At 42.6% G+C, this 15,447-nt stretch overlaps 1 protein-coding gene across 1 annotated transcript in view; it reads left to right on the top strand.

The window, feature by feature from the left end:
* Window positions 1-9,622: 9,622 nt before the first annotated feature.
* Window positions 9,623-15,447, top strand: part of mkxa (mohawk homeobox a) — a 28,047-nt gene continuing 22,222 nt past the window's right edge. Inside the window, exons 1-3 of the mRNA XM_084340994.1 lie at window positions 9,623-9,741; window positions 10,917-11,120; window positions 13,589-13,748. Of these exons, the coding sequence (XP_084197120.1) occupies window positions 9,677-9,741; window positions 10,917-11,120; window positions 13,589-13,748 (429 nt within the window). The 5' untranslated portion in view covers window positions 9,623-9,676. The remainder of the gene's footprint in view (window positions 9,742-10,916; window positions 11,121-13,588; window positions 13,749-15,447) is intronic.

Raw genomic sequence — 15,447 nt, 5'->3', positions numbered from 1 at the left:
GGCAGCAGCAGTGTGATTTGCCTGCGGTGTTGCCATCAAAAACATGCATGTACACAACGGCCTCTCAGAGCTCCGTCCAAACAGAGCAGCACTCTCTGGTAGCCGACGGCCGCAGGGTGAACACAGCTTCTCTTCTCAATCTGTAAATTAGGTTTTTATAACATTACAGCATGCTCACACCACCAGGTCTGTTGGAGTGAGCCTCGCGTGTCATACTCATCTGCTGTTTGCTCAGCGGCCTGGCCCTCTGCATCCGTTTCCTTCCTTCAGGAGATCTCCCAATTCTACGCTCCTCTGAAGGTTAAAGTGCTGTCCTGTTATCCCCTTGCATTTCTGAGTAGTATTCTGGGACTTTTATAGGGCTTTCACAGCACTAATGAATCCTGACAGTCCCATCCATAAAATCCAAATCCAAAAAACAAAGAAATGAGCAGGCAAATACAGCAGTGTCTGAGTCAGTAACAGGGTGGTGAAAACTGTGGCTGTTGGTCATGTGAGTTAATCACAAACCAACATTTTCTGTGTTCAGTTCTGGGTATGTACAGTATGTATGTGCTGGCAGAAAATGAGAATAATGCAGCCTGACAAAACCTGCAAGAAGTGATGCATTGTATAAGTGGGGACAACAGTGCACACTTTTGGATGGTCCCACCTTAAAGACATTTGAAGTCTCATTCAGTTGCACACATAAAATAATCTTAGTAGTTATGTGAAGAATGTAAGACAGCTTCACTTCAGCACACTGCCTGCCACAATGACTGAACCGTGGCCTTAGTTCCAGGCATGAATCTATTATTTGGACCTGGATATGGCGACTCAGCCTTGCTTCCAATTTTGCCGGTTGGCCACTCGTGGCACTGCAGCAAAAAATTCCCCTGTGGCCCAAAAAGTATTTTTCCCCATTGAGCACCATTATAAAAGAGACGTCTGTAAAACTGTTGACAGGACACCTCGCGCTGTGAACAGGTCAGCTGTGACTCTTTCTAACTTTTGATCCATGGAGGTTTTAAATTTGTCAACCCTCTTTCTGGTCCCAAGAAAGCGATTTCAAAATCTGTAATGTCGTCACAATGTCTATAAACCACGCGGGACCTTGCTGGCCCATATTCAGTGGGCCACATAACCAGGAAGTAAACCTTGAAGCTAGAAACTTTTCTGTGCATGCGCCATTGTCTGGTTAGCGACTGAGCCCAAAAGCACCATCACATTGTCACAGTGGGCTTTACAATCTGTACAGTGAACGACATCCTTTGTCCTTAGACCCTCGATTCGAGTGAGGAAAAAAGGGATTACTCTCCAACAATGGACAGACATGCAGTAGATGTCGCATGTACAGAACAGAACAACAACATCACAATTTACAAGTTGCAGTGACAGAATATCTGATACAAATAATTCTATAATATATTTAAGTGTGTGGATCCGAAGCATCGCCAAGTGGTGCCTGAGCCACATGACTTCCTCCCCACCGTGATGACCTACAAGAGGACAGGCCAATGATCCATCGGAGCCCAGGGTATGAAGATCCAGATCTGTCAATATGTGAGGCAGCAGGAGCCAGGAGAGAGAGAGGTTCCCAGGGGCCCGTGGTCCAGCAGAAGGGATCCTGAATGAAAAGAGAGGAGGAGGAGAAGGAGGAAGCTATAGAGAGAGGACAGTGAGAGAGCGACACAGCTTGCAGCTTGTGGGGTGTTCACCCTGCTGCCATCTGACAGCAGATACAGAAGTATCAGAAGTATCTGCTGCCGTACCACCAGACTACAGAGCAGCTTCACTCCCCAGGCTGAGAGACTCCTGAACTCATCCTCACTACTCCATTGTCCAAATTAAATGTAGCAGGACTCAAGGACTCAATCATTTTTTTGTTTTTTAAACCCTTGTTTAAAAACTGACAGTAAATGTACCTTGTCATCGGCTCTTCAAATCACATATTTCACAAAGACGCACAGATATATTTCGCTGCGCCCTTTTCTGGTTTGACAAGACCATAACAACTGCGTGAGCCATAATCTGCAATACATTCAATAGTGCAACTTTTTTTCTTATCAACACCCTGACATTTTTCTCTGATGAATACGAGAGCCACATTACATTGTGGGATGGTCTGTGCAAGACTTCATCCTGACTCATCCTGAACCGTTCCAGCACTCAACATCTTAGCATTTCTAATGAAACAGTCTTTACTCACGGTAAAGATCTGATGTCTGTCTGTTGTAGTCAGTGTAAGGCAGAAGGAGGGGGGGGCACGGGGTTTAGGATATGCCTGTCAACCACATTAAGAGATCATAGCTTTTCTCTCTGTACTGACCTTGAAATTGAGGAAATTGTGAAATCTTAGACACCATTGCTCTGATTTGATGAAACTTGGAAGGTATGACTAAGTTCTTAAAATCATACTGATTGGCCTCAAAGGCATCTATTTTGAGGAACAACATGTATTTTCTTGTGCACTGATTTGCTTGTCTTTATCGCTGTGCAACCTTTCGTTGTAATGTGTCATGTGGTGATGTACGCTGCACTTTTCAGCTTTGTGTTCACAGAAGTTTTTGCACGCCCCAAAGCCTTTCTGGACCTCTCGTTCTTTCAGTTACGGCGAACTGGAAAGGAGAGGATAGTGATAGCCAACAGGCAGTTATATTCATTTGCAGACAAAGGATAATGTCAAGTAAAGATGCTAAAAAATGCCAAGTTCTTCACACAGCAGACAGTGATGAGTTGGCACATGCTCCCGGCTGCACAGCTGTGAACCATAAGCTCAGCCAGGTTTCCCTTTGCTGGATCATGAACCAACCTGAGAGCTCTGTATGGCACCCCACCAAGAATTATATTATCCCAGTGTTTTCATCACAATCTTTTCATCAAGCTATCACAACTCTGGACCTGAGGGGAAGACATGCAACTAAGGGGAATAGCACCAAATCAACAAATCATCAGCAAGGCATTATGGAACATCCTATTTAAATCTGTAACTGATTGCGTGCTTCTAGACATGAGAGCAAAGTACAGAGCTGTAGTAGATGCTGTCGGCTTGGGTTTCTTCGGGGAATTAAGAGTAATATTTGTAGAAATGTTCAAATGTTTTTTATGCTTTGGTGTGGAGTATGTTTATATGTGACTATTACTCTCTTCTATTTGACCCCTCAGCTTAGATTCTGACAGTAACAAATGTCCTTTCGCTCCACACGGTGCATAAATAACCCCCTGTTCCAGTCTAGCTGACTGTTGTCAGTTTGCCCAAGCACTCCCGAATACTTCAGAGCTTTGCAACTGTCTACTCAGAAAGAAAAATACCTGAAGACTCAACGACCAAAGATAGTACGACCAGAATTATAGAGGCGATGACACACTAATAACTGACACATTTGACTGAATTTTTTCACACTGGCATTATAAACTACATACTGTAGTCAGATGTGTCTGTTATTCTAACCTGAGTGAGTAGTTCTGGCAGGGCTCAGCTGCTCAGAAAGCACACTTTGTCTGACTTCAACTTGGATCAACAATGCAAGAAAATCAGAGGGTTTGCAACGAAAGCATGTTCTTTGACAGATGTATCCATCACCTCCATGTACACTGGATACTGAACTGGCATCTCCTCCCTGTGAAGTGGTATTGGCCTATTTAGTAGCCATTTGTGTATTCTTGGAAAGCCATTTTTGGAGAGGCAACACAGGATGGTAGGGTTTAAAAAGTATTGGGTGTTCCAAGTTGCAATTATTCCCCACTGTAATTTCAAGGAGCAATCTCAGTGACTTTCAATGGCACTTGGTTTTGTCTCTTGATTTGACCCTCAGTAGACATGGACAGACAGCACACGTCTCAACTCGCTGATTAGTGTCCAGAATGTTTAAAACCCCTCTGAAAACAGTAATTGGGTCATTTTAAACAACCTCACAGTCACATTTTCCAGCAAAGCTGGCAATATATTGGACAAATACGTCTGTGCCTTTATAAGTAGTCCATGTGCTACAGTATGTAATTCTCTTTGGTTTACATGGCAAAATTAAGGCCAAGTCCAGAGTGAAAACATCAACTTAAATGAGGGGCACATTACGGGGGCAGAGACTGGGGTTTTAAAAAATAATTTGGATTGTAATGGCGTAAGGTGTTGACACTAAGCTAACACTGATTTCATGTAATTTCCACCTTTCATAGCCAGATCTTTAACACACATTGAATGATGAAGTACCCCAAGGCAGAAAAAACAGGGTGTTTTCTGCTGGATCCATGATGTGTAATGAATGTCTGCTTTTCAATTTTACTTTCACAGTCTCATAAAAGACACACAAGTCCTCTATTTGAGGCTGACCAATGTTGATCTTCATCTCGGTCCTCCTGCTGCGTCTTTACTGCATTATTTTATTTCTTAAAAATAATTAGACTGCCTCTGTAAGTGGTGTGTTTTGTTTTCTGTAAAGTGGTCAGAAGAAAACAAATGTTATGAGCGCAAGGAAATAAAACTTTCACTAAACCACCTCTCTGGCAGGTCAGACCAAATCCACGTACAAATGAACTCCAGTAGATGTAACATAAATCAATACAAGACTGAATAACACATAAATACACACTGAGTTTACTGAAGATGCAACAACAGAGCTTCATGTTCCTAAAATGGTGCTGGCATATAACATTTATGTCACAGATTGGTATGAAAAGACGTTATCTACACCCTTAAAACACGTAAGGGTGAAAAACAAACCCCCTAAAACACGTCTTTTAAAGGAACATATTGATTCAATTTCAGCTGAACATCATCATGTATAAATACTCCCCCTACGTCTGGCACGTTTGAATGAGATGGTGGATGTAGCTTTACATGACTCATTACACAGACACATTTCCTCATTTCTGGTCTCTTCATGTAGTTTCCTTGCGTCGTCCTGGGAGGGACTACAATGCAAGGAAAACACAAGTGAGGGAAACGTTGATGTAATTTAAGACACTTGGGACGTAACCAATGAGACAGGAGATGGTGATGCAAATATAATTCTTGATAACCCTGATGACATCACTATGACATCATCACATCATGGCCACAGAGAACATTGTTCGCACGCTTAACCCTTTTTTTTTAATTAAATGAATTGAATATTTCATCTTTTAATGTACCAATTACCAGGTAAAGCAAAAAAAAAGAGTGTGGTGTCACTTGAAAGTCTATTTATTTATTTTTTTACCATCACAACAAGAGTGATTTTCTGTGCAGAAAACTTGTCAAAAGCTGAACAATCTCAGCTGTCTGCAGCTTCAGACTAAAAATATTATTATATTGCTATTGGTGCCAGGCTTCACAAACCATTATTGGTCAAACCCTGGCAGTGGAGCTACTAAGACAGCAGATGCCAGTGTAATTCATGAACTCCAGCCTGAGATGAAACAGCTGTGTACTGAGATCGCTTGCAGAGCCCTGCCTGCCACCAACCCCTACGAAGCGGGACATCATGATTTATGTTGCGCTCCTACCTGTTGAATCGTTTTGTCCACCCACACTTGACAGCAGGCAGCAGAGACATAGTGAGTCAAAGCAGAGGCTGTGTGGAAGGTGGATTAAGATTGAAGAGATGCTGCTGCTGTGACAAGCCTCTATATTTTCCCGGAGAAGGGTCCGATAACGGTGACAAGGTCACGGGAGGTAACAAGTTCACTTCAGGCGAGAAGGAAAACGTACATGTTGTGTTGAACCTGAGTAAATGAACCCTCCCGAGCCTTAATTAAAGTGCTTACACGACTGGGCCATTCATAGCATGTTTGCACAAGCTGTTAGTAAAAGTTAACTTCCCCTGTTAAATGAAAATAAGCACAAATAAACAATAATTACACAGATTCTAAACCCCTCATATGGCTCCTGCTGCTTAGTCATGTCCTTCGAATCACTACCTTGGATAAACCCCAAGGGAACACACAGCTTAGGACCTCAGAACCTATGACTCATGAGCCCATAATGTGACAGCTTTTATAATGGAAGTCAATGAGAGGGTGCATCGGCAGTAATCAGCGGTGGCGTGGCTATATACAGTAGGAATCTCTTTTTTCTGAATGGGACCAAACCAAGCTTGTTCTGTTTGGTTTGATTCTGATGGGATAATTGTTGCTGCAAAACCACTGATCTGTATTTGATATAGGCTCCAGCTTCAGGCGGCGTGAAGATGAAGAAGATCAACAACAAGAAGATGGGCAGCTTCATTCAGGTACAAGGTTTCCTCCCAAGGTGGTAGGTGTGATCTTGTAGTGAAGGAACATCATACAGTCTTTACAAGCATCCAAAACAGGTTTACTACACTGTAAAGTATTTCTGCAGCAGACAGTTGGTAATAGATTTAACTCAGTCTCCACGCACAGTGCAGGGGCTGTAAAGTTTCACTTCCACCAAGTGACTCAGTTTCAGCATTAAAACATTGTCCTCTGTATGCAGCGTGACAAATTCTGCAGATGTCAGAGGATTCTGTTTAGCTCCAATGCTGTTTCACTTGTTTGGAGAATTTGTGTTGGTACCTACGTTACAAAAGTAACTTATGTTACGTTATGTAAGTGATGCAATTTCACTCCGTCAGTTAAGTGGAATAACTCACCGTTGCCTTCTGGTTTCACAGCAGACACAAACAGCGGTCTCCTGAATTAAATTCCTGTGCTTTGTTTACATTGCACAGCTTAGCTTAATTAGCACACAGACCTAGAAGCAGGGAAACACTTAGCCTGTCTCTATCCAATGATAGAATTCACAACTACCACCTAAAAAGCTAACTATTAACATGTCGTAGCCTGTTTTGTTAGTTCAATCCATATGTAACAACAAAGTTTCCCTTTCATGGGGCTATGTTTTGGACTGTTTCTTGACTAGGAGCCTTAAAGTGAAACTCTCGCCAAAAAGCAACCGAGGCTTTATTTATGATTGAGTATGAGTCAAACCTTCACGTACAAGCACACTCATGACCAAAGAAGCACTTTTAAGATTTACCGTAGTTTCGTTTTGGGGCAAGCTCATTTTGAACGGGAGTACATAGGGCATACCACGACGGCATCAAAATGTCTATTTTTAGACCACTAAGAAGGCTCCACACATCATGAAACTTTACTGGTAGCATCACCAGGGTCTCTACTCATGACACGAGCAGTAAGAACATTGTTTGTGTACACAAAGTGTGTGAAAAAGACGGTTTTGAACTACTTACGCTTAGCTACTGGGACTCCGGCGCGCCGCCGCCATTCCAGGCAAAAAGTGTCGATCTCCGAGTGCGGCCATCATGACGGAGAGTAACGGTGGGACGCTCCTCGGGCTTATTTCCAGATGAATTCGCGGATAATTCGTTGTTCTGTCGTTAGTCAAAAGCAACACTGACGTCCATGTTGATAAGGGAGCCACATATTACAAACAGTACGGCATCAACAGCCGGTGATGTCACGTAACCTCTCGCGTGGTTGTTGTTGTTGTTGACAACGAATTATCCGCGAATTCATCTGGAAATAAGCCCGAGGAGCGTCCCACCGTTACTCTCCGTCATGATGGCCGCACTCGGAGATCGACACTTTTTGCCTGGAATGGCGGCGGCGCGCCGGAGTCCCAGTAGCTAAGCGTAAGTAGTTCAAAACCGTCTTTTTCACACACTTTGTGTACACAAACAATGTTCTTACTGCTCGTGTCATGAGTAGAGACCCTGGTGATGCTACCAGTAAAGTTTCATGATGTGTGGAGCGTTCTTAGTGGTCTAAAAATAGACATTTTGATGCCGTCGTGGTATGCCCTATGTACTCCCGTTCAAAATGAGCTTGCCCCAAAACGAAACTACGGTAAATCTTAAAAGTGCCTCTTTGGTCATGAGTGTGCTTGTACGTGAAGGTTTGACTCATACCCAATCATAAATAAAGCCTCGGTTGCTTTTTGGCGAGAGTTTCACTTTAACTTCCTTGTGTTTTATCCAGAGGGCCATATTAACATACAAAATATAATGTATTATACTGACTTACATAAAATATAAAAATATCAGCTTGGAGGATTTCAACTGTATCCGACTGCATAATCAAATATTCTCATATTATCTGCTTGTGTCTGTGTTTTTGTGGTAACTGGTTTATATTACAGCCAGCAGTAGTAGATACAGCGGATTGCCAGGTGTACTTTCCCCAGTAAACACACCGTCCTCTTCGGCTTGCTGAGCAAGTGAGCCAGGCAGAGTGGATGCATGCGCTGCCCCTGACATGCACTGAGCTTGGATGCAAAAAACATTACTTGGTTTTGGCAGGGCAGGTTCTGATCGTGGAGGGGCAGCCCGCCCTTCAGACACACAGCCAGTCTGCTCTCTCTCACTCTGAGACACTCCTGCAGTGAAGAGCGGCTCTGGAGGAGGAGTGTAACCCCAGAAGAGTGTTGTTCAGGAGGGACTGCGACAGCCAAAAATGTTGACCGATTTATGGAGGAGCTACAGATCACAATCCCTGTATAAGTACAACCGCTGCTGGCACTGCATGGATACATTAACTCAATTCAACCACACACCTGTGATTTGCAGGGCTGTGACAAATATCACATTGACAAAATCAGCCCACAGATTATTTGAAGTCAAAATTGCAAAGGTCAAATTGGGGGGCAGTGGTAGCCTAATCCCTGGACCAGCAGCACTTGCCCCTCCCCCTTACCACCCATGAGGTTCCCTTGAGCAAGGCCCGCCTTAACCCACACTGCTCCAGTGGCAGGACAATGACGAAGGAGAGTGATGGAGTGCTGCGTCAGATGACCTGGCCTCCACAATCACCCAACCTAAACCCAATTGAGATGGTTTGGGATGAGTTGGACCGCAGAGTGAAGGCAAAGCAGCCAACAAGTGCTCAGCACCTCCCGGAACTCCTTTAAGACTGTTGGAAACCATTCCAGGTGACTACCTCATGAATCTGACTGAGAGAGTGCCAAGAGTGTGCAAAGCTGTCATCAAAGCAAGAGGTGGCTACTCTGAAGAATATAAAATATAAAAGATTTTCTGGTTTGTTTAACACTTTCTTGTTACTAGATGAGTGATATACATGGTATCATTGTAATCCTTGACCATCAACACACAGGTGGTCGCCATCACCTCTCCTGTCTTTTCTTCTGTTTAGGAGACATGATGCAAAATACATAATTCCTCTATGGCGGACAGTGAAATGTCCTGCATGGCTCCATGTCTGAAAATGTTCAGCACCGCAAACTGAACAGCTGCACCAAGTTTCATGCTTTTACCTCAACTTTGGCGCACATCACCTGGACTGTAAAGTGTGCGTCATGAGGAAGTGTTAAGAGAGATGCACTTTTAATCAGCTGTATCTTTTTTCAGCAGAATCCCTGCCAGCAGCAGCATCACTGGAGGAGCAGACCGTGTCCCCCATGTCAGATGGACAGGTTCGATTTAAGGAAAAGTTACATTTTCAAACTCTACCCAGGACACGATGAATGACAGCCCACTTTTTGCAGTGTGGTGCCTCCCTCCCTCCCTCCCTCTCTCTCTGTCTGCTGGTCTCGGCCCCAGAACCGGCCTAAACCATCAACAGTATGTTCGCAGGCTCGGGCTGTGTGCGAGGAAACATGAGCAGGGTGAGCTATTCAGAGTCCCGGGCGGCGCGGCGCAGGCCGCTGGATAAAGCGGAGGAGGAGACGGCTGTCCGTGAGGTTTGAGTTCAGGATCTCAGGAGGGGAACATGTGAGCGGGGAATGGGCGACTGGAAACAGGATTATTGTTGTACACAGCAGAGAGACGCAGGAGGGGCCCGGGACAGGTAACTGACCGACACACACTCACAATTGTTTTTTTTAATGAATGCACCTATATTATATGTGAAGGATAAAACCAACGAAACCAACTTTGAATGAGCAGGACTGAGTTTATTCTCACATTAATCCTCATTCATTTAAAGCTCAAACATAAAGATTATAATTCTAAACTCACTGGCAGTATTATCTTTAATTAGTCTGAGTTTGACTCAGTGGACATCACTCCATGGTGGGCTGCAGTCAGACTGCTGCCGGTGGCACCACATCACCGTGCGCGTTTTGCCCGTGACAGATTCAATAATCAACCTGTTTCGGGGGAATTTTTAAATTGAAGCTGAAGAGAAACACATGATGTCAAAGCGTCAGAGTGCGCGGGGCTGTTTGTTTTGCGTTAACACGGGAGAGCACGAGTCAAAATAAACCATCCAGAGTTTTATAGCCGGAGCGGAGCGCAGAGGAGGCAGAGCTCAAATATGTGAGATGCTTGAACTGGAATTCTGAAGCGTTTTACTCCAGGCAGGCTTTTATAATCCAAACCACCGAGTCTGAACACTGTGACTGTAGTAAGTCCTCTACTGCAGCCTTGCTGTTTGTAGAAAGGGAAACTTGTTTTTTTATGACAGAACAACCTTTTTTTAAGTGAATGTATTTATCCATATTGCCCACAGTGAACCTGCTGTCTCTACAGAATTTTTAAAACTTATTTCCAAATATATCTGTACTATGACAATAATCGTAACTCTCTGTAATGACTTGGAATCTCAGATGTAAATGTTTACAAAGAACGACCTTACAATGACGCATAACAACAGCGCTTTTACGCATGGTTCGCTCCAGCTCAAGATAATCTTACTGGCTGTTTAATACACGAGGACGCATATCCTACTGCAAGGTGACCACACACCATAGATAAGGTGTTCAAATTATTATTTATGCGGGAAGCGCGTGTTTTCCAGGACTTATTTTAAATGAGCATCAGAAATGAGCATGGTGGATATTAAAGTGGATATCACGTGTCTTATTATTTCCAACCGAATGTCATATTTCTGGTTCAAGACTGCATCAGTTTGTTCCACATCCTATAGTATCCACTCTTGTTCCACAGGAGAGAGACTGGGACACTGTGACACATCCAAGGAGATTTTTATTTTTTCTTCCTTTTTTTAATTTTTAACATCAGAGAAATTGTGGGGAATATCTGGCCAAAGATGAACACCATCGTGTTTAACAAGCTGAGCAGCCAGGTCCTGTTCGAGGAGAAGGCGAAAGAGGTGGAAATGAGCAGCAGAAATTATTTGGAAGTCATCGACGGGCAGCATCCAGACCTCCTCTCCAGCAATCAGACCATCAGAGACAACCAGGCCATCAGGCACAGGCGGAGCGGGTATGTTGAGCCCTTCTGCTATCTTTAATTGCATGTGTGGCCTGTGTTAAAATGTAGATGAAGTGGAGCGTGGGTTTTCTGATGAGGTGTGCGGTCATTTCAGTCAGAAGGAGTGGACAACAGCAGTGGTTTTGTTATCAGGGCTCTGTGGTTATCTCTCCATCTTTTGCTCAAAATTAAGGCAGGAGGAGAAAAGCTCTGATAGGGCTTCTTGGGTTAAATTGCTAAAAAATGACATTGTTGATCAATATATGTGCTATAATACATTGAGTTTTGAATGGATAGATGCAGCTGTGCACAATTTACGCATTCACACACATAAAACTGATGTACCCAGAGAAACAATTTCCAGATTATCAGTCCAAAACAAAAAACTGCTTTTCATCTGGAGGCTGAGACGCACGCTTGATCGTCCAGTCTGACTTTTCTTCCACGTGGCTCTAATGCAACAGGATCTGATGGATGAAGGAATTAGCGTTTACCGCTTCCCAATCTGGTCTTCATTTAGGTGTTGATGTTCACAGCTAATTTTCAAAATTAATAAGCAGGCCAGCTCTGTTCAGTAGCGTGTCTTATAGAGGTCTCCATCTGCTTCCAATACATAAATGTGCCCTTCAGCTCTCTGTGTGGTCCAGTCAATCCCAAAAGGACCAAACTGTGTTTGTAAAACATGTATTTTATTTTATTTTCCCTCTGTTTGACAGGGAGCAGGTGTAAGGAAATATCATGTAACTCCATTATTTGTTATTCATTATTTAAATGTTTATGTTGTACATATGAGGGAGAACAGAGCATGCAGTGACCTTAAGGAATCTCCTCTAGGAGTAACCTTCACTAGTGAGAGTGAATATTATGAACTTCTGTGACTGTAATGTACCATCTCAAGGGAAGCATCAGTTCTAATGAAGAACATTGAATTATTAAACAGAGGCGTGTGTGTGTGTATGTGTGTGTATGTATGTTTAAAGCAGCGTTCAGAACACAGTAAAACATCCTTTCGGATGTTCATACCGATCTAGATTACAAGGAAAATATTTGTAGAACATGAACCTCAGGCAGAACTGAGGTTAGACTAAAATATGTTACATCTGCTGTCAGTGGAGCTTTTTGGTGAGATAAACGGAGAAGCGGAGCACAGCGCCATACTGACATCTACAGGTTCAGAAAACCTGGAGCTAAGGTGAGACCGAGTCCTTGATGGAGCAAGAAAGAACCAACAGACGGACTTCAGTGAGAAGCGAGTGGAAAAAACTCACAGGGTGTCCTTGTTCTGCAGTGATGAATTTATAGTGGATATTTTGTGGTGTTTTATCACTACAATATTCTCTACAGATCAGCAGTGAGTTGCTGATTTGGGACGTTAGAATATATGTATTTTTAATCAGGGTATATTCCTGCTGTGGTGTTTTTACAGCATCCTCTGCACTTTTTCTGTAAAGGAAAACCAGAAGTATAATTTCAGTTTTCTGTCAGCCATCTGTGTGATGGCTTGGCTGTGACTGCAACTCATTGTTCCTCAGTCACTTCTCCTGGGTGCAAAATGTTAATCTGGCAAAAATGTGCGCCCCGAGCAAGATGTTTTTGTTTGCTTCATTGCAACGTGTTGGCGGTTTGTGGGACACGTAATGAAAAATAAACTGCGAGTGGCCGTTTCTCTCCCTCTCTCTCTCTGGCTGTTTCACTCTCTCTCTCTCTCCGCTGCGTCTCTGCGTCTCTCTCTCTTCTAATCCAACCTCTCTCGGCTTAATTGCAGAGCTCTGGGTGAGAAAATTGCATGCTGTGTAGAGTGTTCGCTTCATGACTAACGTGCTCAGACAACATGCCCGTCCACTCCGGTTGCAGCTGCACAATATTGTTTGGTTGACTTCAATAAACAACATAATCCGGCTTCTCTTTTATGGCTTTGAAATCAGGTTTTTTTTTTTTTTTCATTTGAATTCTAAAAGGGGGAAATTTAATCTTAACTGTTTACCAACATGTTATCCTGAGCATGACGAATACAGAATGTGCACGTGTGTGAGGGACAACAAATGGTCGTTTAATCGAGTGAAATAAAAATGGCTATTTATTTTGATTACTTTCAAGCAAAAATGTAAAAGAAAAGTCTTATGCTTTTGTTTTGTTTAATCAATGATGCATGAAAAAAACTGGTAAATTAATCGATAATGGAAAAAAAATCCAGTTGCAGCCCTTCACATGTCAAATCAGCCTTCATAAATCTATAAAGAAAGACTAAATCCTGCATGTTTATTCGTTAGAAGATACGTTTTAAAAGAGTGATTTAAAAAAAAGAATAAATATACTTGACAAAAAAACCCCCAAAAGTCCAGGTTTAATGAAATGGTGAAATGTCCCTTAAAAGTATCACTATTCATGAAGTATAAAGGTTTTATATGTGCATTTGTGTAACATCCTGTAACGGGACTTTAGTTTTGTATCTGGCTTACGGTCCACGTGTTCCTCCACAGGGGTCGTCCCAGTGGCGGCAAAGTGCGACACAAGCGTCAGGCCCTGCAGGACATGGCGCGGCCGCTCAAGCAGTGGCTCTACAAGCACCGAGACAACCCGTACCCCACCAAGACTGAGAAAATCCTGCTGGCCCTCGGCTCGCAAATGACCCTGGTCCAGGTGAGTCTGCTTTCTGTTAGCCTTTTAGACAAAATTAAGATGAAATATGCCAGGAAAGTGAGGTATTTCTTAATTTTGCACTGGGATCAGTGAGGTGGAAAAGTGAGATTGGATTTCTGTGGTTGAGTTTCTGTCCGATCAGGTCTGAAAAGCAGGATTTCTACTTGTAATTTGAAATTAAGAGGCTGTGAGTAGAAAGTGTTTTCACATCTTGAGCTGTTTATTTTACACCTCTTGTGCAGCGGTGGTTAATGTCTGTAATATTTCTACCTTCCTCCAAATGCTACAGCTGACAATTCTGTTCTGGACGTATAAACTCTTAAAAAAAGTGGTTTTATTTTCTTAGATTTTCTTTGAATTATAGCTGTACAAACAGGAGAAACTCTTCAGAATGTCATAAGAACATTTAGAAAAACAAACCTACTTTTGTGTAACAGAAATGTATTTTCCTCTTTCCTCCTCTTGGCTTGCCTCTTGAATTCTCATATTTATCTTGAGACCCCTTGGTGGTTCCGAACCACTAATTAATTATACTTATAAATACGCGCTTTAAAGTTTTATTGCACCCCCTGCTGCTAATACGAGAGCAAAGAGGCCGACCTGACTGCTGACAAAATGACAACCGAGAGGAAAACCCACCGGTGGATGTGAGTGTGTTCTGCGTCTGGCACGTTCGGCTGTGTATGTACAGTATCATCTGGCTGACAAGGTCACTGATACAGCCTCACACAGTCTGCGGCGGCTCTCTCGGGCAGCCGGCCACAACGCTTAATCTGTTTCTCATTTTTGGGAGCCTGATGGAGCTGTTTGTTTTGGTGAGGGTGAGCAGAGTGCAGAGGAATGCTTTGAGTTGGACATCAGCGAACACACACAACCTCACACATGCATACATTGAAGCTGACATCCGAGTACCAGCAGCAGTGTCAGAGGTCAGGCAATGATTTTACGGAAATTGAACGAGGTTGATGACGAGCAGGTAAATTATTTTTTCTGCATTTTTTTCAACATGACGGAGGTCTGCGGAATTTTTTACTCAAGCTGTTTTCATTTTCAAATGGATAGACGTTTAGTGGACTAATTTAACAGTTGATCGACAGAAAATTGTCATAATTGAATTATCTCTGTAAACAGGTACCTGCATGTGAATCCAGAATCTATAGGCAAGGGACAAACTTTTCATATTGGAAGTGTTCTGGTTTCTTTTTGTAGTCAGTTTGTAGTTCAAACTGTATTGACGAAGTCTGTGTAGAGATTTGTCTTTTTATTAGTTAAAAAAAAAGCGCATTTATATAGAGATAAATTAGCTAAATCGTTGTCAATCGATTGATTGTTTAATACATTTATGGAGTAAAATGTCTAATATTGGTAACTTTGTAAATGGATTTTGGTTTTTGACTAATGGTCAGACAAAACATTATTGAAGCCACCACCCTGAGATCTGGGATCATGTGAGTTGAATTATTTTCTGATCTTTTTTAGACTAAACTAAACTTACAAGTTCAACCAAAAATTTAAATTCAGTCAATATCTTCTCACCTCCATGTTGACGGATGGGCGGGTGAAGTATTGTAGTCAACAAAACATTTTTGGGACTTCACAGGAAAACAGCACTCTCCTAAACAACCGAAATCTACAGGGAATTGTTTTAGAAACGTAAAAAATAGAAGACAGAATGTTTTGTGGACTACAGAACTTCACC

This window comes from Pagrus pagrus (genome assembly GCF_965226575.1).
Source record: "Pagrus pagrus genome assembly, chromosome: 20".
NCBI classification, from domain to species: Eukaryota; Metazoa; Chordata; class Actinopteri; order Spariformes; family Sparidae; genus Pagrus; species Pagrus pagrus.
Note: the sequence above shows the minus strand (reverse complement) of the source record. Positions and strands in the feature narration are given on the sequence as shown.